The following is a 26830-nucleotide window of genomic DNA, read 5'->3' on the forward strand; positions in this document are numbered from 1 at the left end:
CTCCCCATTCATTTGCTCCCGTGTGTTCTGATCAGACATGCCCATCTCCCCTACCTGCAGCTTCAGTGCTGTCCTCTCAAGGAAATTCTTCTGGGGGGAGGGGCAGTTGTCCAGGTAGCTGGTATGGGGGCCCCTCCATTGGCTCCCCTCTCCTTGTCAGCACTGGCTCCCCTCTCCTTGTCAGCACACTGCATTAATCTGGCACTGGCATTAAACCTGGTCCCTCTTTCCCTGTGGAGACACAGACAATACCCTCCCCTTCGGTGGGTCAGTGCCTTATTCCCCCACCACACATCTTTTTTTCCCTTTCTTCCCCCCCCTTTGTAGTTGGCCACCATATGTACCCCTGGGTTTGGTCTGGCCCCTGCTGTCCTACCTGGACCTCATAGGGTCATGATGTTATGAGACTTCCCAGCTAACTAACCTAATAACTTGTTTAGTGCCTCTGTTCCACCTCTTAGTTTGACCTGTAAACCCGGTGGGTTTGACCCCATGCAAGTGACCACACAAGGCACCACAGTTGGTCTCTATTCTCTTGGAAAACAATGGAGAAGGAAGAATCACCAGTGGGAAGAGGATATGGAATGGGTGACTAACCGCCTCCATGAGCAGCTGCCTCGTTGGCCCTGAGAGCAGGAGAACTGGATCGTGCCCCTCTACCATTACTGACCATTTTGATTGAAGATCCCTTAGAAGGCTCCTGATCAAAGGGGGGAGGGGAATATTAGATTTTCCTGGACTCCAGATTTGCTGGAGCGATGAAGGTTGGATGAACCCCTGAAACCATTCCCATAAAATAAACTTTAAACCTTACAGTAAAGATCCCCCAAATCCCATATCCTCAAACATAAGTGTAGCTTAACTAGAAATACCAATCCGCCTTGTGAATAATACTCTTTTAAGAACTCTCTACAAGGGATGGAACTGTTATCAGCAATTCCAAAGATTAGATAGGAACTGTAGGGGAGAAACAACTCAGAAAAGGGGTGAGAAAGATAATACAATGTAACCAATATAATTAATATATGGATGTATTTGGTGTATCTTATATATGTAAAAAGAGACTTGGATTAGTTATAGGTAGGGATGGGGGTGGGGATGGAGGTGGAGGTGGTGGTGGTGGAGGTGGAGGTGGAGGTGGCGGTGGCGGTGGTGGTGATGGTGGACGTGGACGTGGACGTGGACGTGGACGTGGAGGTGGAGGTGGAGGTGGAGGTGGTGGTGGAGGTGGAGGTGGAGGAGGTTGTGGAGGTAGTGGTGATGGTGGAGGTGGAGGTGGAGGTGGTGGTGGAGGTGGAGGTGGAGGTGGAGGAGGTTGTGGAGGTAGTGGTGATGGTGGAGGTGGAGGTGGAGGTGGAGGTGGAGGTGGAGGTGGGGATGGAGGTGGAGGTGGAGGAGGTTGTGGAGGTAGTGGTGATGGTGGAGGTGGAGGTGGAGGTGGGGATGGAGGTGGTGGTGATGGTGGAGGTAGAGGTGGAGGTGGAGGTGGTGGAGGAGGTTGTGGAGGTGGTGGTGATGGTGGAGGTGGAGGTGGAGGTGGTGGTACTAGAGGCGCAGGTGGGGGAGCAGTAAACTGATTAGAGTGCAGGGAAGGCCCGCTTCTCTTTCTAACTCTTCCATTGGCTCTTGTCACATCTCTGCTTTTACAGCAAAATAACTTCTTGTTACTAGACTAGCGTCTCTCAGAATCTACTAGAACATGATTAACAAACTGTGAAGTAATTTGACCTTCTTGGATCACTGGCACCATCTAAATATACTGCATACTTCCCTGTCAGACCAAGCAAAAATAGTATGATCCTAAGGGAAAGCTTCCGAAAGCTTTGAAGAGTAAGCATGCTAACTGCCCACCTGCAAATTCAACCCCCCAAACCAGAACATGCTGAAAAATTATAAAGGCGAGATTCCATCTTGACTCCCCCCACCCCCCTTCATTCCGTTCTGTCTCTGACAGGGGAGAAGGATGGCTTCTGTCATCACCAACAATAATGCTTGGGTTTGATTTACATTTACCTGACCCCTCCCCACCCCTGGCAGGTAGAATTCTATATACAAACTAGAACACCCAATCGATGCACTCCCATGAGATTTTGAAGATGCAAGAGAGAAACTATGAGAAGCAGTTCCTACCTTCTTGTCTCAAAACACTAACTTGGAGATGCCACATCGAATGTGGTGGTGCCAGTGCCCCCACCCTCTGCCTCCTGATCCCAGCTATAGGGAATGAGTTTAAAGTGGCTAAGCCCAGCCATAACACCCCCCTCCAAATCTTCTAGGTACCCCCCAATGATTTTCTAGGTACTTACTTCCCTGCACAAAACCCCTTTCTAGAGGAAATAGCCAAGGTAACTAGCTTGTTCCTTGGACTGACCCTTGACTCATTCTGAACCTGACATCTCCATCGAGATTTAACACAGGTGCTACGATGCAGGGAACTTACCCTCCCAAGGTGAGGCGGGTCCTGGTTTCCAAGGTGAGGCAGATGAAGGAGGGTGAATAAAAAATGAATAAGGAGGTAACGCTTGCTCCCGTTCCCACGACATGTGAGTGAATCGTCGATCTAATTACAAAGTGTTTGCTCCTAATGGCTCTGTTACATGGTGAGCAGTAGGTCAAGGACCCAGTAAGAGTGGATAGTCTTTGAAGAGTGGTTTTTGTTTGTCTTACTTCAGGCCATCACAGAGGCCATAAACAACATGAGGGGAGATTCAACGCCTTACCCATCTTACTGTGCGTTAAGACTCCCAGACTCCGGGCGTGGAGCAGTGTTTGGCACGGGCCACGGTCATCTGGTGTGTCCAACCAACACCCAAAGAGAAAATCATTCGAATGGCTGGAGAGCCTGCTTGTGGGGAAATCGCTGCAGTGACTACATGGGCTTTGTTAAGATGTTCCTCACTCCTCGTGTGCTCAGTCGCCTCTTCGAAGAGCAATTACAAATATTTTTGTTTCCTGCTTATAAGTCTTGGGTTTCTATCGGGAGGAATGACTATGGGGAGGTTGACTGCCGCATTCAGTTCCATCTGCTGGTGGAGCATTCAGGCTCTCAGGATGGGCTTTTCAGTCTGTCCTGTAGTCATTTTCCCAAAAGAAAAGTTGGTTGTTGTTGTTTTTCTTGATAACTTGCAAGTGAATATGCATCTAAACCCATATCCCAGGGCATGTTTCCACTAGAATCTTCGCAAACGCTCTGCCTTCGCTTACAAACTCTGAAAGCCGAGGTGTGACAGCTACAAATCTCTTGCCAATTCCCGCCTCTGTGCCCTTTAGCAATCAAGCTTTCACTAAATAGTTATGGTAATTTTTAGTGGTCCCTGACTTCTCACAGGGCCTTCTGGCCACCAAATCGGCTATATTCAACACAGTTTCTTTTAAATGCCAAACCCATGTATATTTCAGGAGGAAATTTGTTCCATATGCTTCTGATTCATCTCCAATTAAGTCACCAAACAGTTTGGGGAGAACTGCTCGACAGCCCAAGACGTCTTGGTAACAAACACCCCGCTTTTCCTTGAGAAGCAGAAAGTTCGGTTCGCAGAGTCAGGCACCTCCAAATCCAGATGCACACCCAAGTCGTCGGAAAGCTTTCTCAAGACGCATCCATCTTTCCATCGATTCTACGAACGGTGTTCTAGGACCTGCTTTTAAGAACTGATGGAACTGACCCACTGGGCCAAGGCAGGGACACCTCGATGCTCAACATAGGGTTCAAAACCCATGGTTCTCCACCTTCCTCATGCCATGGCCCTTTCATACAGTTCCTCATGTTGTGGTGACTCCCCCAGCCATCAAATTCTTTTCATTGCTCCTTCATAACTGTCATTTTGCTACTGTGATGAATTGGGTGACCCCTGTGAGGTTGAGAACTGCTGTTCTAAGCAGATACAGGAGAGCTGGGGACTTCTGCTCCCCAGACATTGGGTTCATGGCTAGGGTCGGTACCTGTAACCGTGAGAGATGAAGCCTGGTATCCCTGGACGATTTCAAAGGAAAGGGGAGGGGGAAACAGTGGCTCTGTTGCCCTGTTAAAGAGAAAAGGTCCTCCTTGGATGCTAGACAAAGGCATCATATTCTGACCCAAAAGACTTGGAACAGGTAGGTGGCTCCTCGTTATGGGGCCATGAGTGTAGGATTGTGGATCAAGTGGAAGACACCAGTTTTCTAAGAGCATATCCCCTCCGGAGAGCTGTCCAACCTGCACAGACCCCCAGCCCCTCAGCAGAAATGCTTCAAGTTCAGCATCGGTCCCTTTGGAATCCAAGGCCTGGACAGTCTGCCCCATTAGGGGCAATTGTGTTGTAAAGAGTCATCCTTCTGAGACCCAGCCTGCTGGTATGGCATGTGGCTCACTTTGTATGTGTTGAGAGGTGGAGGAGAAGGTAGCTGGCTTTTGACTAACTGTGGAAAACATGCAATAATTTCTCTCTCTCTCTCTCTCTCTCTCTCTCTCTCTCTCTCTCTCTCTCTCTCTCTCTCTCATCTCCCAGCAACAAGAACAGGAGAAATGATCTTCTAAAATGGCCCCGTTGTAAACTCCTCCTGGTCTAGGGCTATCCTCACGCTGCGTAAGTGCTCCCCAGAGCCTCCAGCTGGCCAGGCCCCACAGTGAGAGTTCAATCGGGATTGATAGCTGATGGTGCTAGTACCACATGCCTTCCTTCGGGCTACTGCACAGCGGGTCTCTTCTTTTCTTTCCACATGTGGCTATGACCACCTTCTCAGTTTCAGAGACCCCGGGCCGGGGCCATTAGGGAAAGACTGAAGGACCCCCGAGAAGTGAGGGAAGGAAGACTCTCCCCAAGTCCCAGGAAAACCAGCGTGTTTCTGCTCTAGATGAAGGTCCAGATGTCGCCAAGGAATAAAAGTCTTTCTGGAGTCTATCAGCTTGGTAGAGGTCTTCATTTCTAGTGCCTTCATGTCTCCTTAGTGTCCCCACGAACACTCCTTCTCTCCACCCAGATCAAGCCCTGCCCTCTCCTACAACCAAATTTTCTTTCCTATAGACCCTCCTGCTACTAACTTCCACAGTGACCTGGGAATACTCTGCCAGTCTCCCATTCTGCCACCTCACGTTTTCCACACTCGGATCCAGTAAAGTTTGATTCATTGCCCTGCCTTGTCATGTCCAGGGCAGTGTCTGCCCTGCTCTATTCATCCTTTATAACTTATAACCCGTTCGTTCACGACTGTCTCATCTTCTGCTGTGGTCTCTGTGCTGATTTCATGTGTTTTCAGTAATGAGAGTTATGTTGAACTCCAGGGGCAAAAATTTTTTGAGGGAATATAGATTTTGAGACAATCATATGGGGCACCTCTGTCCCAAGAAAGCTTTGGGAATAAATAAGTAGTGTGAGGTCTGTCTCTTCAGATTCACAGTTTTACGGTCCCTGCCAGCCAGGAACACCGAGCACAACTGGAATAGCAGCTTCCTGAGAAACCTAACAGGCTTAAATGCTTGGTGAGTGATATATATGTTCCACTGATCACGAAAACTTATTTATAGTTTTGTTATGGAAAACTTAACACACACACAAATGTAGAGGTAGAAATACAATAAACATGTGAAATACAATGAAATACAATGGACTCGTGACTCCATTTCAACACATGACAATTTATGGCCAATCTCGATTCATTGATACCTGCAATCTGCCTTCTCAAACACCACCACCGATTATTTTACTGCAAATCCCAGGTAGCACATACTTTCATCTACAAATAACACTGTAAGGATCCTTTTAAAAATATAGCTATAGTAACAAAGCCCACCTGGAAGAAGCACACCAACCTGTGAGATCACAAGGCATCGAAGAGATCAGGTATCAGGCATCAAAGACCCCAAAAAAATCACAGCATTGTGAATGAGGGGGAGTGTGGAGTGGGGACCCAGGGTCCATCTGTGGGAAATCGGACATCCCTTGCAGAAGGGCTGCAGGGAGGAGACAAGCCTGTCAGGGTGCAGTGTAGCAACAATGAAATATACAATTTTCCTCTAGTTCTTGAATGCTTCTTCCACCCCAGTATCATCCCAATTCTACCTTATATATCTGGCTGGACCGGAGGATATACACTGGCACAGACAGGAACTGGAAATACAGGGAATCCAGGGCAGATGAACCCCTGAGGACCAGTGGTTCCTCCCAATAGCGATATTGGGAGGGTAGAGGGAAGGTGAGGTGAGGGAGAAAGGGGGAAATATGTTTCCCCCATAGTACCACGCAACACTTGCCCATCAAACAAATATCTAGCCCCCCCCCAATTGTCCAATCAATTTTCCAATCATTAGTGTTTAAATTTTTTTGAGTTAGGATTCAAGTACTTCCCACAGATTGTATTTAGCTTATTTTTTAATCTATGAGTCTTTTAAAAGCAGTAACAGTGCCCTGCATTTTTTTTCTCCCCCTTGTCATTTAATTGTTGGAAAACGTAGTCACTTGCATTGTTGATTTTCCCACATGCTGGATTTTGTGGACTACATCCTCATTGCTTCCAAAGTTCTCCTACCTCTGTGTATTCCGTTAGCAAGTAGTTAAATCTGGAGGTTTTAACTAAGTGGTGTTGGCAATAATATTCCGTTGACATTGCTCCATGTTGATCCCACCAGGGATCAGTAGAAAATCTGCTTGTCTCCTTTTTCTTGATGTTTAAGATTGAGCAGAAGGTCCACATGCTGCTGGCCTGCGCCAGCCACTGGGAATTCACCTTGTTCTGTCTTTCACCCAGTGGATTTTGAAACCATCCGTGACTGTTTTCTATTGCAATCTCCTTTGGAACAAATAGATGATAAGGTAACTCTTTCCCCCTCTTGTTATAAAGACTCTCGGGGTGAGCTTTTATGATCCTCGGCGATCGCTGGCATGGCTCAGCCTATTTCTCTTAGCAGTGAGGTCTAATCTTTGGAGGGGCACAGGTCTTTAGGAAAGCACAGACCTCTTCTAGGAGGGGAGGGGCCCTGTATGACCATCTACCGCAGCGGTTCTCAACCTGTGGGTCTCGACCCCTTTGGGGGTCGAACAACCCTTTCACAGGGGCCGCCTGATTCATCACAGTAGAAAAATTGCAGTGATGAAGTAGCAACAAAGATACTTTTATGGTTGGGGGGTCACCACAACACGAGGAACTGTATGAAAGGGTCGCGGTATGAGGAAGGTTGAGGACCACTCATCCACAGCTGTGACTGGATTCTGACACACGTCTACCCGTAAGTGACAGAATAGCACTGACCTCCAAAGGAATCTCAGTGACTAATTTGGGGGGAAGTGGATTGCCTGGACTTTCTTTAGAGGCACCGTTGCATGGGCGCAAACATGGAAGCTTTTCCAGGCAGCAGCTCAGCGTGTTGGTTGTATCACCAAGGCACTCCTTTGGGCACACACACGCACCCCCATTCTTTACTGTCTGTTAGAAGTTCTTGCATCTCAGAGTTACCCCACACTCTAAAGGCTTGCTGGGCAACTTTGAACTTCCCTTCGCCTGAGCCTTCCTCTCTAACTTGAAGACTTCACCTCCCACATTCCTAATGCTCTCTGTCTTTGTGCTCTGACCTCAAGGATTTTCGACCTCCCAAAGGCCACATCTCCTCAACTCAACCCCAACTTGACCCTTTGCAGCAGTCAAGTGGATCCTGACACACAGCGACCCTGGAGGACAGAGGAGAATTGCCACATAGGGGTTTTCAAGGCTCTCCACTTGATGGAAGCAGGCACATTGTTCTCTGACAGAGGGCTGGTGGGTTTGAACCCTCGATCTTTTGGTTCCACAGCTAAGTGCCTAACCACTGCACCATCAGAACAGTCCAGCTCCAACCGCTACCTATAAGTCATAACTTGTTGTTGTCGTTAGGTGCCATCAATTTGGTCCCAATGCACAGAGGTCCAGTGTAGAACCAAACAAAACACTGCGTGGTACTGTCCTGTCCTCGCAAGGTTTGCTCTGTATGAGTTCGTTGTGACAGCCACTGTGTCAGCCCATCTTGAGGGCCTTCCTCATTTGCCCTTCCCCTCTACTTTCCCAAGCATGATGTCCTTCTCTAGGGACTGACCCATCTTGGTATGTCCGGAGTCTCTCCATCCTCGCTTCTAAGGGCCATTCTGGTTATACTTCCTCCATGACAAATTTGTTTGTGCTCCTACAAGTCCCTGGTAAGCTCCATACTCTTCACTGATACTATAATTTGCATGCATCCACTCAAATGTCACAACTTAGACATCATTTACTATCACTTAAGCACTTCCTTTGGTCAAAAACCCCAAACTCAGTTTCCCTCTGACTCCCGATCCCTGACCTGTCCGTCTGTGTTTTCTTCATATGAACAGGAGTGCATTTTGGTTTGCATCATTGCCCACATTCTCTTGCCCTCTCTCGGGCGTCAGTCTCAGCCGACCCACAACAGAGCCTATCACCGCATTCCTCGGTGTTGCTTTCTCTGGGGTGTTAGAGTCTTTGACTTTGTGACTCTCCACCAAGGGCCAAATCCATGGATCTCACTCCCAGAGTCCAGCTCATCTGCTTTTTCTTCTCAAGGTGCTGAGTGGCTGGATAAGGTTATCAAGCAATCCTGACAGAGCCCTGACAAGTTCATAAGGGATTTATGGCGCCGTTCAATTCAACCACTTTCATTCATCATCATCCTCTAGCTCCTTGCTCTTCAGAGGGAGACCTGGTGGTGTAGGGAGTTAAACACTGGGCTGTTACCAGCAAGGTCAGCCATTCAAACCCACAAACCGGGCCATGAAGGAAAACAAGGCTGCTTGAGCTCATCAAAATGTACCGTTCTGAAACCCTATGAGTCCTGGTGGCTTAGTGGTTATGCGTTGGCCTACTAACTGCAAGGTCAGCAGTTTGAAACCACCAGCCACTCCGAGGGAGAAAGATGGACTTTCTTCTCATAAAGCATTAGCGTCTTGGAAACCTTCCGGAGCAGATCTACCCTGTCCTACAGGGTCACTATGAGTCAGTGCCGATTCGGTGGCAGTAAGTTTGGTTTTGGGGGGAGTTTTCTGGGAAACCCTATAGGGAAGTTCCTCTCTGTCCTTTAGCATTGCTACAAGTCAAAATCAACCACAGTAATGGGTAGCCTGCTACTCAAAGCACTGTTCGGGGTCCAGCAGCATCCGCATAACCTAGGAACTTGTAGAAAAGACAAAGTCAAAGGCCTCACCTTGGACCTACTGAGTCAGGGTATGCACTTGAACAATACCCGCCCCCCCCCCCCCCCGTGATTCACATTCAAGATCTAGAAGCAATGTCCTGTCGTGTTCTCCACAATGATTGTTCCAAACATTTCCCACAATATTTACTCCTTGATTTTCCCTATAGATGCGTGTCTCTATTGGTCAGGATCCAATTAGGAAAACAGAAAACACTAACGATTTCAAACCGAGGAAACAAGAAAAGTGTGACCCATGTGGTGGGAGAGCCAGGGACCCAAACCAGGGTTGGTGAAACAACCAGAAAGTGACAATATGGCGAGAACCATGATCTGTCTAGGCTGCGGGACCATGCGACTGGAAGCCGAAGGCTCGGGTCACCTGGCAGGAGCCACGGCAAGGAGATGGAGCCTCAGAAAAGAAGGCACTGCTGAGAAAGAATCAAAATGACCTTGCTTCTCCCATTCCCCGACCCTTTACTCTCCTCCAGAACCCTCTGCCTAAACCCAACTCCGAGCCAACTGGCCAGGGAGTTCCCAACTGGGAATTCCAACCTGCTGCTCAGAGAACAGCAAGGCGAGATGGAGAGCCCACCTGTGCACAAACAGGCCAAACCCAGGCACCTTGGTCTTACCTCCTCTTCCTTTACTTACCAGTGCCCATGGGAGGGACTTTGCTCCCTCTTCATGACCTAAAGTCTTCTGGCTTTAGCACCTCAGCCAGATCAAAAGATAGGCTTTGGACTTTATAGGAGCAGGTAGTTTGCTGTAAACTGAGAGTACAGCCTGGAAAGCCAGCAGCTCTGAGCAAAAGCAAATAAGAACTCACTGCCATCCAATTGATTCCAACTCACGGTGCCCCGCTAGGACAGGGTAGGGATGCTCCCGTGGGTGTCTGAGACTGTTACTCGGAAACTCAAATAAATTCTCCACTCATAGGGAGCGACAGAAGACCACGGCCCCCATCAAAGGTGGGAAACTGAAGACTTAGAAGAGCCGGCAGTCCCCTCAGGTTGTGATTCGCACCGTTTCGCTGTCTTATGAAAACCGCTACAGACCACAGGCAAGATCGGGTAGACTCTGCCAGCTCTAGGGCTCTGGTACCGTTGGCCTCTGGAATCATGCTGCGTGGTGTGGAGCAGTTGCTGCTGAGTCCCTCCCGCGATGTTGAAGCTGCACATCTTTTTCTCTGTGTCACAGAATCAATCACCTAGTAACTGGATACAGTCAAGCCATTTCCATTAGACAGTCATTTCAGTTTAATGGGCCCTTACCAAAATTAAAGTCAAGACTGATTCGTGTGCTTTCTCCTTGCAGTCTCCACCTTGAAGACAAGGAGATGGAGGCCAAGGAGCTATGAGTCGAACACCAATGGCTTTTTTCCAGGGAGGTGTTGAAGAGCAAACTGCAATAATCTCACCAATGAGCTGACACCTGCCATCCTTTCGCTGAACTCATCTTTTGGATTTGGCAGGGCGTCCCCTTCAGGACAGCAGGTAGGAGGGTGCGTCTGCCATTCCAAACCTTAAGAGCAGGGGGAAGTAACCCACTTGGTGTCCCCTGAGAGACTCATAGAGAGACGTGAGTCTGTAGGGAGGCCTTGGTGGTAGCCGTCTGAGCCACCTTCATGTCTGCTCCTGTGCTTGGTGCAAGACAGAAGGCCAGTGCTTGCTTCATGGATAAATACTACGCCTCAAGGTGGAAGATCATGAACACCATTGGCCATCTGAACCAGTTTCGGCTTTTCGTGTAAGCCGGGTCTCAGGTGTACCATCTGTGAATACGGATAATAAGAGCAGCAGCACTTCCTTCCCCACGCTCGCTTTAGGATCAGATATGGTGAAGGGCACCTGTGAACGATGTTGCTTTTGTCATGTTGTAAATAAACAGTGTCACACACAAATGCTTGCAGACGCATTTATTAATGTATAGCACTGTCCACGGCTAAGGGACTAGAAAACAAAGCGGACGGAAAAAGACCTTAGAAGAGTCTAAGTCAACGTCACGGTCCCCGTAAGAGTCGGCGGTTCATTTTTACAGGATTCTAAGCGGTTTGGTTCTCGGGGTTCCTTGGCAACACAGGAAGCAAAGACTGGGAAGAGAAATGCCACAAGCAGGCACAGTGGGAGCAGAGGGGACACAGCAATGGAGAAAGAGCAAGCAATACAAAGAACAGATCGATCGGGGCATTGCCGCCTCAGTAACCCACAGGCCTGGAGGGGCTGTCCCGGAAGTGTCCAGAGTGGTCCATGACCATCACATCATCAAGGTCCCTCCCTCCCTCCCTCCTTTAAACTCCGACAATGTAAAGACTGGCCCCGTGGGTGTAGTATATTCAGACTATGGAATACCACTCAGCAATAAAAAGGAATGAACCATAGCTAAGCAGAACAATCTCAACATTATGTTTAAAGGGGAAAAGATGCAGATACAAACGCATGCGTATGCATGATCCACTTGATATGAAATTCTAAACGAGGCAAAACTAACTTAGATGACCGAAGGCAAGAAGCAGTTCATTATTGGGGACAGAGAGGGATTACTGAGAGAGGGGACAGGGAGGAATTTCGTAAGGTGGTGGAAATATTCCCTATTTGATTTGGGCTTCTAGTTCCACGGGTGTACAATGGTCAAACTTGCCAAACTGAACTCAAAGACCTGTGCATACAAGGGTATGCTAATTACCTACCAATTAAAAATTACTTTAAAAAACACATAAACAAGCAAAGATACAGCCCAGCAACAGGTCCCAAGGGTTAGATAAACTGAATGGTTAAAAAAAAAATCACATGCCAGCTTTTTGACAACCTAGTCCAAATAGTACAGTCCTAAACACGACCTGAGACTGCAACAAACCCGAGGACATAGCTTTTTATTGGCCGTTGGTACGTGACGTTTTGTTTTAATGGTCATCGCAGGCCCACAGACATGCAAAAGATGGCGTCCTCTTTAGCAGAAGCAGGGTGGCTGATGATCTGACACTATCAGAAGAAATGCTCTTCACCTCGAGCGTCTACGGGGGAACTATGCTCGCAGGGCTTTAAAGCGCATGCGCGGAAGCGCTACTGTGGCCAAGTGAGCAGTGCGCTTCCCGCCACCAGGCTCACTCTACTCTGGGCCCTTGTCTTCCTCTGAAAAGTGGGGAACTGACTTCTTTGCGACGACGTTGTCCAGTCTTTGTCCTTGCAGATACGGATTGACACTCTGGAGGAATGAAAGAAAGAAAGAAAGGAATTGTATTTCCATTTGATAGCACACGTGACCGTCGGACACACAGCTTTCACAACAGAAGGGGAAGAATTGCTCCTGGCTTCCAGCCTTAGCAAGGTGAATGGGGTGCCTAACAAAGCCAAAGCCATGGCCATTGAGTCGAGTCTGACTCTCCCCAACCCTAGGTAGGGTTTCTGAGATTGTCTGTCTTTACAGGAGTGGGCAGCTTCATCGTTCTCCTACGGAGCAACTGGTGCGTTTGGATCCCCCCTTCCAGTTTGCAGCCCGATGCCACCCCACAGTGCTACCAGAGAGCCTTAATGGGTCCCTACCACCTGCTAAAGGATTACTCCTGCAGGTTAACTAATACCTTGGTGGCTTGAGAAACACTGACAAATAGATGGGTCTCATGTACTTGTCTCATGCAGCCTTTCTTAGAAGCACAGCCAGAGTGCTGCTTAGAGACAAGGATGGCAAGACTTCATCTGACAGACCCTGGACAGGTAGTCAGGAGAGACCAGTCCCCGGAGAAGGATATTGTGCTTGGTAGCGTAGAGGGGCAGCAAAACAGGGGAAGGCTCTCAAGGAAATGGCTTGGCACAGTACATGCCACAATGAGTCCAAGCAATTGTGAGGCTGGCGCAGGATAGGGCAGTGTTTTGTTTGTTGTGCATAGGGTGACCAAACTCAATGGCATCTAAGAACAGCAGCAACAACAACAACAACATGTATTCGCCACACAACTATAGCGTTCCTTCTCTGTCATTCAATGTTGATGTTTTCTTTTTTGGTTTGCTTTGTTTTGGTGCAAAGATATGGAATAAACCAGCTAATAAGCTCTTGCTATTAACTTAGCTATTGAAGCCTTAGGTGAAAGAGAATCCCTAGTCTGCAGCCCTGTTTAGGTGAGAAAGGGCATCTGAAACTCATAAAATATTTTCAAGAAGAAGACAACATGGAAGGGCCATGCAGAAATTGGCATCTGAAGACTGGCCACAGATGGTCCCTGTGGCTGGGATTGTTTCCTGCCTGCTATTGCTTGTGAAGGAGGACTCATCGGCCGGGACAGCAGTGATTTCCCTCTCCCCTCAGTCAAGTCCAAAAGCTGAAGAAAGGATGATGGCTGAAAGGCTCTTTCACTTTGAACTCCAGTTCTATTCTTTGAAATCTTTCACGGGTCAGTGTTCTGAGTGAGCCATGGTATTTTATTATCCCATTCCCTCTCCAACACCTAGCTGTTCGTTGAGGTTTAGATTTGAAACTAGTCGTTGGAATTTCACAACGTAGTCGCCAACAGGCAAAATAAAGTTTCTTACGTTTTTGAAGGTATTACTTTATTAAAAATGATTCCCGATCACTCAGCACAAATATAAGAAGGAAGTTGTATTTACAAATGCTTAGTTATCCAAGGGCATTCCAAGTCCCCAGGCGCTAGCAGAGACAGTACATCGGTGGATCTCCCCTGCCGCTGGGGCTGCCATGTCCCTTTTGAAAAGAACTGGCGCCTGGGCTGTGAATGCCCTTATGTATTCTGACGGGTTACAAGAAAGCAGAAACCAAGAAAGGCCCAGCTCACAAACAAGTGGAAAACTAATGACCAAGGGTGAAAGGTGACATGTCACAAAAAGATAGTATCTTGACGGGGCCTCATCTTGACAAGATGTAGAAAACAAAAATCTTTCCATATTGTGGATTGTCAACAACAAGCGCCTGGCTTACCCCAGAGAAATCCTAGCAGTATCTCTGGGTAGGCAGAGCAGGTGGGCCTGGAGAAAGCATATTTAACCTCACAAGTATTTTTATTGAATTTTACTAATAAAGTTCCCCCTGAAACTTCAAATATATTAAAAGGGAATATGAAATTCTCAAGTTTATCAAGCATGGGATTAAAAGGCTGGTTAGGATTTAATAAGATCAATGTTGTTATTAGCTGTTGTTGAGCCAGCCCAAGGCACATTCATTGGTACCTGTACACAAAACATAGGATCCCTTGTCACCCCAATGATTGGTTGCAGATTAGATTCTTGTGATCTATTGGATTTTCACTGGTTGATCACCAGACCTTTCTTCCCAATCTCTCTTAGTCTGGAAGCTCCACTGAAACCTGTTTAGCACCATAGCAACACACAGACTCCAATGACAGGTGGACGGCGGCTGTGTGGGCGGTGCATTTTCAGGAGTCAAGAGAGGTCTCCCACATGGAAGACAAGAATGTTACCACTAAATGGCCCAAGTCAATGCAACTTACAGCCATCATGTCAATGGTAACTCATAGCAGCCCTATAGGGCAGGGTAGAATTTCCCCCTCTGGGTTTCTGAGGCTGTAACTCTTTACGAGCATAGAAAGCCTCATCTTTCTCCTGTGGAGAGGCTGGTGGTGTCAAACTGCTAACCTTGTGGTTAGTAGCCCACCATTATGTCATCAGGGCTCCTTGTCCCCTAAATAAGATAATTGGGAGATCTTACATATTGACAAGATACAACTAAAGAGTTCAAAGTTTGCAAAGGAAACAAAGATTTGCTGACCTTTAATTCATGAAGTAACTGAATTAGAGCAAAAAAGTTACATAAAACCTGGGCCTCTGTTATAACTTTAGGGGAGAATGCCACCTTGGTGAAGGCTTTTATAGGAGAAATTCCTAAGGGTTTTATTGTTTTGTTTTGTTTACATTCTAAAGGTTTAAGGGTAGGGAAAGCAGATTAATGAGGAAGGGAAAGGAGCAATTGTTTTAACCTTTTTTGATAAGTGCTTTTAACTATTATTTCAAACCCAACACTCAATCTTAATAATGATGAGAAGACCAAATCCAACCCAAGACTTGGAGTAGACTCCAACTCAAAACGGCCCTTTATAGAGTTTCTGAGACTAAATCTTTACAGGGGCAGACAGCAGCATCTTTCTCTTATAATAATAAGGATACTTGGTTTTAATTATCCTTGAAACATCTCAAGGCGCTTACAGGTCTTTTTTGGTTTGTTTTGTTTTCTCACTCAGATAAGAGACTGGAGAAATAAAAATGCGGAGGTCTGGATCAAATGATTTATCCATGGCGCAGCCAAGTGTAGGCCTCCAGTCCATGCAGAAGCCTAGGGGTTTTCATCTGTCGGAACCATTGGGATTGGATCTTCTGAAACCCCACATAAGGTGCTGCACTTCACTGGAGAGGAAGCTTACCATTTTTCTTCTAAAAAAGAAATCTGTAATATCTTATTTTGATTTGTGGACTTGAGGGACATGCAAGAGGTTTTTAATCACCTGAGGCCTCCTCCTGGGAGGAAGTGGCTCTGTTTCTCCATCGGGTTCATGAGGAGCCCAAGGCTAAGGGCAAGAGCATGGGTCTTTGTAGATGCTGGGAAAGAGGAAGAACTGGGTACCTCTGGGCCAAAGCGACCCTTCTTTTCCTCTGTGGAGGAAGCTGAGGCTAAATTGGAATCTTTGATAACATGTGTCTTTGCCAGAATTCGGAGTTTGGGTAATCAGTGGTCTCATGGAACAGTGATCTAAATTGTGACCTACAGTCATCCACCAAGTCAAGACAGAGGGATAGTGGGCCAGGAAGTAGAGACAATGAGAGCTTATTGATTCTAGGTCAGCCATTGGTCTTGTTTGGAAATACAGGTCATGTTGGACCATGGGGGGGATCATCAGGTGGTCCTGCTGGTAAATTATGTCTATTCTGACTTCCTAGAACAGAATTTCTTGATGTTCTCTCAAGACCACATCATACCCTTTAGACCCTTCCTGCCATCATCTGCCACTAGAAGCTGTAATCACCATGGCCCACCGCTCCCCAACCCCCAAAGAAACCCTTATTAGCCCAGTGAAACCTCCCAGAGATCTGTTTCCAGACACCAAAACGTTGTTTCTTGAATAGAAAACTGACTATGGGTCATCTGGGTTTTTTCAGGAAGCATGGGAGCCTGGAACCTTCTGCTGTAGGAAACAAAGATTACTACCGAGGCCAGGAAATCCACACTTCTTCCAACACTGTCTGACTGGATTAGGCAAAATGGTTCAGAATGACCGCCATTGGGATTCCATGTTACCAGGAATCAGGCACTTGCTACTCTGAATGAACCATCAGTGTCCTCTTGCATGTTTGAACCAAAAGGATTGTTACCCCTAGGATATCACTGTGTCACCATGGTTGTTGCTCTTGTTGGATGCGATGTGCGGCAGAAGGAAATACTGTCTGGTCCTGCGACAGCCTCACAGTCATTGCTATGTGTGAACCCATTCTTGCCGGCATGGCGACAAGCCACCTACCTCCTTGCTTACCTCTCTTTTGTTACGCCTTCTACTTTACCAAGTAAGATGTCCTTTGTCGTTAGCTGCTATCCAATCAGACTTTGACTCACCGTGTCCCAGGCGCAATGGTATCAAACCCTGTGATGCGAAGACCTTTCACACACCAACTGATGTTTCAGAAATAGACCATTGGGCCTGTCTTACTCTGGAAGTGCTGCTGAAGCCTTCTCGGCATCAGAGAAACATGCAAGCCTCTCCTGACAGGTGCCTGGTGGACGTATATGAGGTGCACTGGGCAGAAACTGACATCAGGTTTTCCGCAGGAGAGGCAAGCACTTGACCACTGAACCACTACCCCCGCCCTTGCCGTGTAAAAGCTGGGGGCTTTCGTTTTGTCCTGTCTGTCTGAGCAGGAAAAGATGATGACAAGTGGCCAGGCCTTTCTGTCAAGTAAAGGACCAGTTGATTAGCAGAATGCGGGACATTGGGCATTTGTTAAGTCTCGGTGACACAAATGCATTAGGAACCCAAAGAAAATTCAGCATCCAGACAATACCATAGGAGCAAACTGCAGAGAGCACCCACACCCAAGTCCTACGCAGGGCCGCCCGAGGACAGGTAAGAACTCAGCACGCGGGGAAATTCAACATCCAGTAAACAAACAGAAGGGATCACATGCATCTAGTTAGGCCAAGATTTAAAACAGAATAAGACTTGTTCACTCCATCTTTGGCCTCCAATTCCTTCAAAATTCTTGCACAGACCATGCAAGTTACCACTTGCTTGCGCCCTACCTTTGTTCTTTTGGGTTTTTTTAAATGTTTTATTAGGGGTTCATACAACTCTTATCACAATGCATACATACATCAATTGTGTAAAGCACATCTGTACATTCTTTACCCTCATCATTTTCAAAGCATTTGCTCTCCACTTAAGCCCTTTGCATCAAGTCCTCTTTTTTCCCCTTCCTCCCCGCTCGCTCCTCCCTCATGCTCCCTTGATAATTTATAAATTATTGTTTTGTCATATCTTGCCCCGTCCGGTGTCTCCCTTCACCCCCTTTTCTGTTGCCCATTCCCCAGGGAGGAGGTCACATCTAGATCCTTGTAATCGGCTCCCCCTTTCCAACTCACTCACCCTCTATTCTCCCAGTATCGCCCCTCACACCCCTGGTCCTGAAAGGATCATCCACCCTGGATTCCCTGTGCCTCCAGCTCCCAGATGCACCAGTGTACAACCTCTGCTCTATCCAGACTTGCAAGGTAGAATTTGGATCATGGTAGTTGGGGGGAAGGAAGCATTTAGGAACTGGAGGAAAGCTGTATTTTTCATCGTTGCTACATCGCACCCTGACTGACTCATCTCCTCCCCTAGACCCCTCTGCGAGGGGATCTCCAGTGGCCGACTAATGGGCTTTGGGTCTCCACTCTGCACTTCCCCCTTCATTCACTTTGTTTTGTTTTTTAAAATCATTTTATTGGGGGCTCATACAATTTTTATTGCAATTCTTATATAAATCCATTGTGTCAAGCACATTTATACATCGGTTGCCATCATCATTCTCAAAACATTTGCTTTCTACTTGAGCCCTTGGTATCCGTTCCTCATTTTTCCTTTCCCTCTCTACCCTCCCTCCCACTGAACCCTTGATAATTTTATAAATTATTATTATTTTGTCATGTCTTACACTGTCCAATGTCTCCCTTCACCCACTTTTTTGTTGTCCATCCCCCAGGACAAAGGAACAACAAACGATCCAAAATCAGTGGTGAGGAGAGTGTAGGAGGTCTGTAGGGCTTGATCAAGAATAATGTAACCCAGCAGAATTACTGAAACCCAAATGAAGGCTGAGCATGATCGTGGGACAAAAGGAAAGTAAAAGGAATTAGAGGAAATAACTAGGAGGCAAAGGGCATTTATAAAGGTCTAAATACAGGCATGTACATTTGTAAATATATTTATATAAGATGATGGAGAAAGAGATCTACATGCATATATTTATAGGTTTAGTATTAAGGTAGCAGATGGACATTGGGCCTCCATTCAAATAGTCCCTCAATGCAAGAACACTTTGTTCTATTAAACTGGCATTCCATGATGCTCACCTTCCCGACATGATCACTGAAGACAAAGCAGGTGCATAAGCAAATGTGGTGAAGAAAGCTGATGATACCCGGCTATCAAAAGCTATAGCCTCTGGGGTCTTAAAGGCTTGAAGATAAACAACCACCCCGCCTTTGTTTTTCATAGAATTGATGGAGATGCGTGAGCAGGTAACCCCACTGGCCCTCCTGCCCTTTGAAGGAAGACTTATCCTCATGAACAAACCGGATGTCCAACACCAATGGGAGAGATGCAGCACACGTTGACTGGGTGGAGTGCAGGTGATGGAATATACTATGGACCTGGGGTTCCACTAAAAACCGTGTGAATCCAAGCTTGGGGAAACCTGAGTAGCACCCCAAGGTCATTGTCTCGGTGTGGCTGATTACACAGAACCACCTTTCCATTTGCTCAGAATTCTTTCCTTGGAAAGAATTCTGCTAATTTCCAACACCAGTGTGGAGTAGGGGAGAGCGGGGCTATAGCTTGACCATGACCCCCCTCAGGAAGCTCCAGGCATCCCCACAACCACCCTGCCGGCTGTCTGTCCCTTACCCTCCGCCGCCGGCGCCGCTGCGCGCCCTTCATCTTGTCGTAGAGGAGCTTCTTGTTCTGGAGTGGAGAGAAGAAAACACGGATGCAGACGGATGGACCACATTTGGTGAGAGCTGATTTAAAAGCAGTCCTTGGTCTCCCCCTGGGTCTCCCCATTCACATATTTTGGAAACAAAACTAGTTGAAAAGAATGTCTTGTCAGAAAGAGCAACCGCAGGAAAAAGAAGCTGGTGGCCGTGCCACTTTTGGTAAAGTGCTCCGCAGGGCCCGGGGCAGCCTGGTGTCATGGGCAATCACGTAAACAGGAAAACACGACATGCTCAACCACGGGGCGCTGGCAGCCCTTTCCCTCGCCTGGGGCAGCCTTGGTTTAGAGCCAAGGTTTCATCTCGTTGGAGGCCTCACTCGCACTCCCTGTTCACCCACGGTACACCCTGACGGTCTCTGGGGTGTGTGTGTGGGGGGGGGTGTCAGCTAGGAACAACAACCCGCCGCATAAATAAAGGAGACAGCCAACTTCTGCAGCCATTCCGTTTGTGACTGAAGTCAGCGGCGCAGTCAAGACAATCGGAAAACCATTTGGTCTATAACATTTTTAATAGAGTGAACCTTTTAAAAACTGCCAGAAAGCGTCTTGGCAGAAAGGAAAGTTATGCTGCAGGGGTGAGCGGGGGAGAGCTCTGTGACCGCAGTTTGTGTAAGTACTGCCACATATTGCTGTATTTCGAACACACAGTGGGCTTAGATGAGCTCTGGAATATCAGACACATGCTCAACAGATTTCCCTTCTTCTGAGACTGGAAAGGACAGAATAGTTAACCTGGAGGCAGAACAGGAGAAGGGAAACTGAGGAGGTGAGGCGGGGGTGCTTAGTTGTGTTGGTTTACTTATTTGCGTTTTACCCCGAGGGGGAACTAATGTAGAAAAGAATTGATTCATACTCTAAATAAAAGTCCCTGATACAGATTGTAAATTTTATTTTAAAGGAGATGACAGAGACCTGTTATGGAACCGGTTTACAGGACCTTTGTATCCACTGAACTGTCTGGTTAAAAGTTGGGTTTTTTTAATGGTAGATTTGGAGATGAGAATGACAAATGCCGAGAATGAGATTCATGATCCATTCCATTCCAGTGAGCGTCTCCTGTCCATTCAGATGCATCTCCACCACAGTTCACAATGCGTGTCTCTGGCCCAACCTCAACTTCCTGGGTTGACCTAGGTGCCTGGGGCACTGGCCACAGACTAGGCCTTGTATTCACATGGGAGAGGAGCCCGTGAATATTCTCACTGCTGACTCATAAAGACCCCTCCTGTGGGTTTCTGAGACAGCAACTATTTACAGGAGTAGAAAGCCCAGCCTTCCTCCCAAGGAGCTGCTGGTGGTTTTGAACTGCTGACCAGGAAGATTGCAGTCCAACTCGTAACCACTGCACCACATCTTTTTCTCACAGTGAGCTGGTGCCAAATATTTGGGTTAGTGTCCATGGGCTTAGCCACTGTGTCGCCAGGGCTCCTTGTTCTGCTGCCTAAGTGATGCGGATAGTGTTCGGAGCTCCCCTACTGCCATTCTGCCACCTGTGTGCCGATCACAGAGCTCAAGAAGAAAGAGAAATGTTTTGAAAATGATGGTGGCAGCAATTGTACAACGATGCTTGACCTAATTGAATTATGGATTGTTATACTATCTATAAGAGCTCCTGATAAAATGATGAAAGAAAAAAATAGATATCCTCAGTCCAAGAGCGGTCTTCCTTCTCCGGATGTAGGTGTGGCTGGGATTGATGCTCAGAATTTCCATAATTACCTCGTGATTGCTTGAAGATAAAATCGTCACCAAAAATGGTAGCATGAGGGTAGAAGAAATCAGGATTCTTGATGACATTAATCCGCTCACCCTGCCCTGCCTCTAAACTTCCTTGTTAAATGGCACAACGCATCTTATTTTTCCAGGTCAAAAACAAAAGAAGAAGAAGAAGAAGCTGTTGGAAGCTGGCTCTGGCTTGGATTGAAATGTAAATATGAATGCAGGGGGTTAGACGGATAGCAAGGTGCGAGTCAGGGCCCGAGGGGTCCAAGGCATTATGCTGCCATGGGGTGGGAGATCTGGGCACAACCTTCCCTGTTTGTGTCAGCAACAACTCACACAAAATAAACAAAACACTCCAAAGCAAACTCAGTGTCATCGAGGTGAATCCGGCTCATAGTGACCCTTTGGAATAAAGTAGAATTCCCCCATGGGTCTATGAGGTTATAAATCCTATGGGAGTAGAACGACTCATCTTTTTCCCACAGAGTCGCTTTTGAATTTGAACTGCCAACCTTATGGTTCGCAATAACCCACTATGCCAACCATAGTTGTTCCTAACAGCAGCCGCAGCACATCCACTTCTGAACCCTGATTTTTGCAGTAGTAAGACAGGATCCTCGTTCCTCATTTCACGCGTGGCTCAGATTCTGGCAATGGTCAGCTCCTCCCATTTAAGTACCAGCGTCTAATGGAAAGGTGTAGAACTTGCGGAAAGAAAAAGCACTAACGTTTGGCAATTAGCATGTAAAGGAAACAGGTATCAACAAAGCCAGACTTTGAGTATAGTTGCCCGATGCTGTGGACATACAGGTTGTCCAAAAGGCAACCGGTCCTGTATAGAACTCAATAGTGACTAGCTTAGGGCCCAGCACAAGGGATGAGCCAGGAAAAGACAAAGGATTTATCCTGTCTTTAAAGATCCCTGGGATCTGGTTACATCCCAGCTCTGCCAATAATCAGTCTGAGTATCAGGCAGGTGACTAGACCTTCCAGTACCTACATTTTCTCATCTGTGAAGTGACAATGATAGGAATGAGCAGATGAAAGAAAGTCATTCATCTAAAGTATTAAGCGCATTGCCTGAAACATAGTAGGTGCTCAACCAATATTCGTTACTATTATCATTCATAGGAGCCCTGGGAAGCAGTACTTAAGTGTTTCCCTACTAACTGAAAGATCCGCAGTTGGAACCCCCCAGTCACTCTACAGAAGAAAGATGGGCTGTGCTTCTGTAAAGATTTAGTCTTGGAACCCCACGGGGCAGTCCTATTGGGTCTCCTGAGGTCACTATGAGTCAGAATTGAACTTAATAGCAAGGGGTTTGATTTTTATTATTTATCATGTTTGTATACTGATCATTTAGCACGGGCACTGGTAGGCATATGATGTGAGTTTATTAAATGTGTCTTGATATACTAACACCGAAAGAGAACATGGGAAACAAAACAGACTCTGATATTGGTCATCCATGCGGCACTGCCAAATAAAGATTGAGTTCAGGGAATGTGAAAAATAAGCAAATAAGGAGTCAGGACCTTGAGTGCAATTCAATTGTGCAAGATATGGAAGGCAGAGTGAGGTCTTTATGCAATATTGGTGGAAGATGCCCATCCTCTGTTAAAGTAAAGGATGGTAATGGACAGGCTTGCTGCTATCAGTCCATGTAAACACTGGGGCAGGCTTGTGGGCCCCAGTTTAGAGAAAGCAAGGCAGCCTTAATTCACCCTTTCATGTGAAGACCATGTAAGTCATGCTTTACTACGAGGAAGTAGTGAGAAAATAAACTAAGGAAACTTAAGTTTAAACAAACACATGATCACAGATAATAAAGGGTTTGTAAGCATTCTCTGACCGTTGATGTGTAGTAGCATTGCCTTTGCATAGAGTTCTAAATTCTAGTCTTTCGCGCTGATGTAGACAATGAATGGGAACAACTGAGAGAAAACTCAATATTTAGAGAAGGGAAGCACAAGGGATGGAGGGTGGGCTCTTACAGAAGGCTTCAGAGTGTGGAACTTGGTGGCTTCGCAGTGTGTGGAACTTGGCGACACAAATTGTTAAGTTTTCAAAGAGAGGTAATAAAAATTGGGATGAGAAAAGTTTCTAAAATTCTCCCCCTCACTCAGACTTTTAGACAACCCTCTTGCTTCAATTTGGTCATTTCCAACGTGTTTATTAAATTCTACTGGAAGTTAAATTCTACTGGAAGCCTTGAAAATGGCTTCATTAACCAGTCTTCTCAACAGACCTGCTTTGACAAGGTGAGAAGGAGATCACTTCATTGTACCAAGCAGTTGCCATTGAGCCAACTCTGATTCGTGGCAGCCTCGTGTGAATCAGACTAGAACTGTGCTTTCTAAGGCTTTCTGTTTTATCCTCCTCCAGATTGTCTACCCGCCTACCTTATCTAGATAGACCTGCAGAGATAAGAATATGCACAGAAACTAGACAGAGCAAAACAAAGCAACAAAACAAAACAACAAAAAACAATGACAAAAAAAAGAAAAGCCTGTAGTTAGTTCAAGGACTGTTTGTTGGCCTGTAAGAGTGTTTTCTGGTTGAATCTGATGGGGTGCCAAGCCCTCGCCCCAAAGTCTATTTTTGGTACTCCCTTGGGACTTCCTTGCTCTGCTCCCTTTGTCGTTCTGTTGCACGCCCTTAGTGTTTTGCCTCGGTGTGCTGGGATCAGATTGGGTGCAACTTCCACACTGTGTCTCCAGTGTTGTCCCCTGGAGGACTACGGGTCGGTAAGGGATGTCCTGTCTCATAGTGGGGCCAGCCTTATGGTCTTTGTGCATTGGCTGCTCTGAGCGGGGATATTGTCCTTAAGGCTTGCTGGGCCAGGGTGCGCTCCACTCTCTCTTCCTCCCCCTTCTTTTGCTCCCGTGTGCTCTGATCAGATGTCACTCTTCCTGAGCTGTAGCTTCAGTGCTATCCTTTGAAGCGAGTTCTTCTAGAGGGTGGGGCGGCTGTCCACGTAGTTGGGATTGGGGTGGGCCCCTCAGACCTCACTACAGGTTTCCTGCTTCATGCCAGTACATTGCATTTACATCTTGGTGCACGGAGTTGAAGTCTGGTAGTGTTTATATCTCCACCGGGAAAGAGGGACCAGGTTCTATAAGGTTTTCAGTGACTCACTTTTTTCTGAAAGTAGATCAACAAGTAGTAGACTTCCAAGGTGCTTTTGGGTGGACTTGACTCTTTGATCTTTTTGGTTAGCACTCAAGCACATTCGCCATTTACACCACCCGGGGATTCCAATGCATATTAAAGAAAGCAAAACTAATTCGAGTAGAGGTGTTGCTTTGTTGTCTGGAGATAAGCCCGTGCATGTTGAAAGCATAATGAACTGATTGTGCACGATTGATGGAAGATGCTCAGAAAATGAACATTGTCATTAATGAGGAAGAGCATCTTGCTTTAACACAGCCTAAATGGCAATCAGGTAGTTCAGGCTGAGACTTCGCCATCTGCCAGTCACGAACAGACAAGGAATTATGGGCTTTGGCAGGTTTATGTAGTTTGGAATATCTGCTCATTTATCACTCATTCACTCATTCCAGAGACTACTCATGTGATTTGTGAACTAACACTCCTAAGTATTTTCCCACTTTGCTCACGTGGCTTTAGAATTTCATTGCATAGACACAGGAGACGGTCCCAACCACAAGAACACAGATACATCCCCATTCAATTTCGATCTTGCTTGGTTCACTGTTCTAGCATGTCAGAGTCTTACTGAATCCCAACTCTGTCATCTGGTGCTATGCCTTCCAACTTGACGCCATCCTCTGAGAATCCACTAAGTACAAGCTCCACGTTTTTATTATAAACATTGATAAAAATGCGGACTGGGACAAGACATGTAGCATGGCATGGGAAATCTCCCTCCTTGTGGATAGAGGCTCTGTAAACAAGCTCCCTGTTGCTGATGTACGATCACCCAGGCTGATTCTCTTTGCCCCTTCCAATTAGAAGGCAATCGCGAAAGATCATGTCCAATGTTTAGCTGAAGTACAAGTGCACATGTTCACGTCCATTCCCTTTGCAAGCTGCCAAGTAAAAGAACAACGTTGGCAAATGAAAGAATACAAGTGGACTGTCATGGCTTGTTTTTTTAGCAAGCCTATTCTAAGTGGTCACGTTTCTCTTTCCAAGTTCTTATAAACAACCACCCCCCCCCCCGCAAAAAAAACTGACAGCCATAGACTCCTGCCTGGGACAGAGAGCAAGTTCATTAGTACATATTTGGAAAGTGTCTTCCTCTGTTGGGAAAGTAGAAGGAGGTCTGTTTCTGAAGTCCTGGCATTTCTTTCTTTGATTCTGCCGAGATCACCTCCCCTGAGTCGATAGATCAAATTTGCAATTGATCTCAGTAACTATTTCTTTTAAAAAGAGCCGCACTTTTAGATAGAAGCCTACGTACGCGTTTCAAGAGACACTGGTGAGGCTTTAGACTATGTTACAACACAGGCTGTAGGCTACTAGATGGCAGTAGAAGCCTCTGGGGCCTGAAGCTGGCGAGGATGGTGCAGGCTGTTCTTCATGCATATACATAAATGTGATTTGGAATAGCAATGGGTTAAAGGCCTTCTCAGCCAGAGATTTCTAAAAATTCAGCTTCTAATGTTTTTCCTATTTCCCCACCCATATTGGGCCCCACTGCCATCAGTACCTTCCACATGCTAGAGTGTAGGATCTACTGGGGATTGGAGTTGGACTTACCCACTTGCCCAAGCCTGGGTAGTCATGCTCTGGGTCGAAGAGGTGCTGGTACAACTGGAATTCTCGACTGAACTCGGCTGTATCAGGGGTGTTTTCTAGGCATCCATCATCGTTTACTGCAAACAGCCAAAAGGTTTTGAGAAACGGCCACGGCATTTATCTTTATTATCAGAGTTAGTTTATTTAAAACAACCAGACACCCAAAGGTCGGAATCGATTCGCAACCGCTGGTGTAACTCTCTTCTTTCTGGAGCTCGCCTCCTACCTGAGGCGGAGATGACTGGCTACTTACCAAGCCCATTTCCCTTTCCTCCTTAGCACACCATGGGACCAATTTCTCAGCCAGAGACCAGGGTATCCTGTATCTGGAAATGCACCCTGGAATTCACATCCTTTTCTGCGGCCGAGAGGTGGATCCTTTGACTCTGCTGCCGCGCCCAAAGCGAGTGTCCCACAATCCAGAAGACGCTGTGTCATAGGGGCCGGGGGTGAGGGGCAGGTGGTGGAGGTCAGGGTTTTATGCTTGGGTTGCAGAACTGTGGTATACGGCACGGCTCGTGTAGTTTCTTACCACCACCCTATATTTAGCAGCTTCCTCTTTAGAATGAAAATTGTGGGTAGAACAAAGACTGAGCCATCTGTTGGAGTGGTGGAAGGATACTAAAGGCAACGGAAGATATCATGTGAGATGACAAGGTCTCAGGTTGGGGTTTTTATCTGACTTTTTCAGACCACCTTGCTTGCTCTCCCTTGTGTCCCCTCCGTGTACAGTATGCAGTACGTGATTATATAGTGATCGGTGACATGTGTCCTCACAATGTGCCGCCTGGGACACTTCTGTAAGACACGGAGTATGTCTGCGCTTTACAGGAGGCTCAAGGTAGGAAAGTGACACCATCATTGTGATCAGAATTCAAATCGCTTGGGTCAAACTCTGGTTCTCTTCCATTCTACTATGCCAGTGGTCCTCAAACTTCAGCATGCCTCAGAATCCTGAGCCAGGCTTAGGAAAAAAAAATTGCTGGGTCCC

General features: G+C 46.8%; 1 protein-coding gene across 2 annotated transcripts in view; it reads right to left on the minus strand.

Moving 5' to 3' along the window:
* Positions 1-11067: 11067 nt before the first annotated feature.
* Positions 11068-26830, minus strand: part of SCG5 (secretogranin V) — a 67469-nt gene continuing 51706 nt past the window's right edge. Inside the window, exons 4-6 of one of the 2 annotated variants that reach the window (XM_075532043.1) lie at positions 25801-25916; positions 19266-19322; positions 11068-12352 (exon numbers count right to left, since the gene is read on the minus strand). In XM_075532043.1, the coding sequence (XP_075388158.1) occupies positions 12257-12352; positions 19266-19322; positions 25801-25916 (269 nt within the window). In that variant the 3' untranslated portion in view covers positions 11068-12256. Of the gene's footprint in view, positions 12353-19265; positions 19323-24993; positions 25128-25800; positions 25917-26830 lie in introns of those variants that run through there. The other variant, XM_075532044.1, reaches the window with a different exon arrangement.

The sequence above is a fragment of the Tenrec ecaudatus genome, chromosome 14, assembly GCF_050624435.1.
Source record: "Tenrec ecaudatus isolate mTenEca1 chromosome 14, mTenEca1.hap1, whole genome shotgun sequence".
Lineage (NCBI taxonomy): Eukaryota > Metazoa > Chordata > Mammalia > Afrosoricida > Tenrecidae > Tenrec > Tenrec ecaudatus.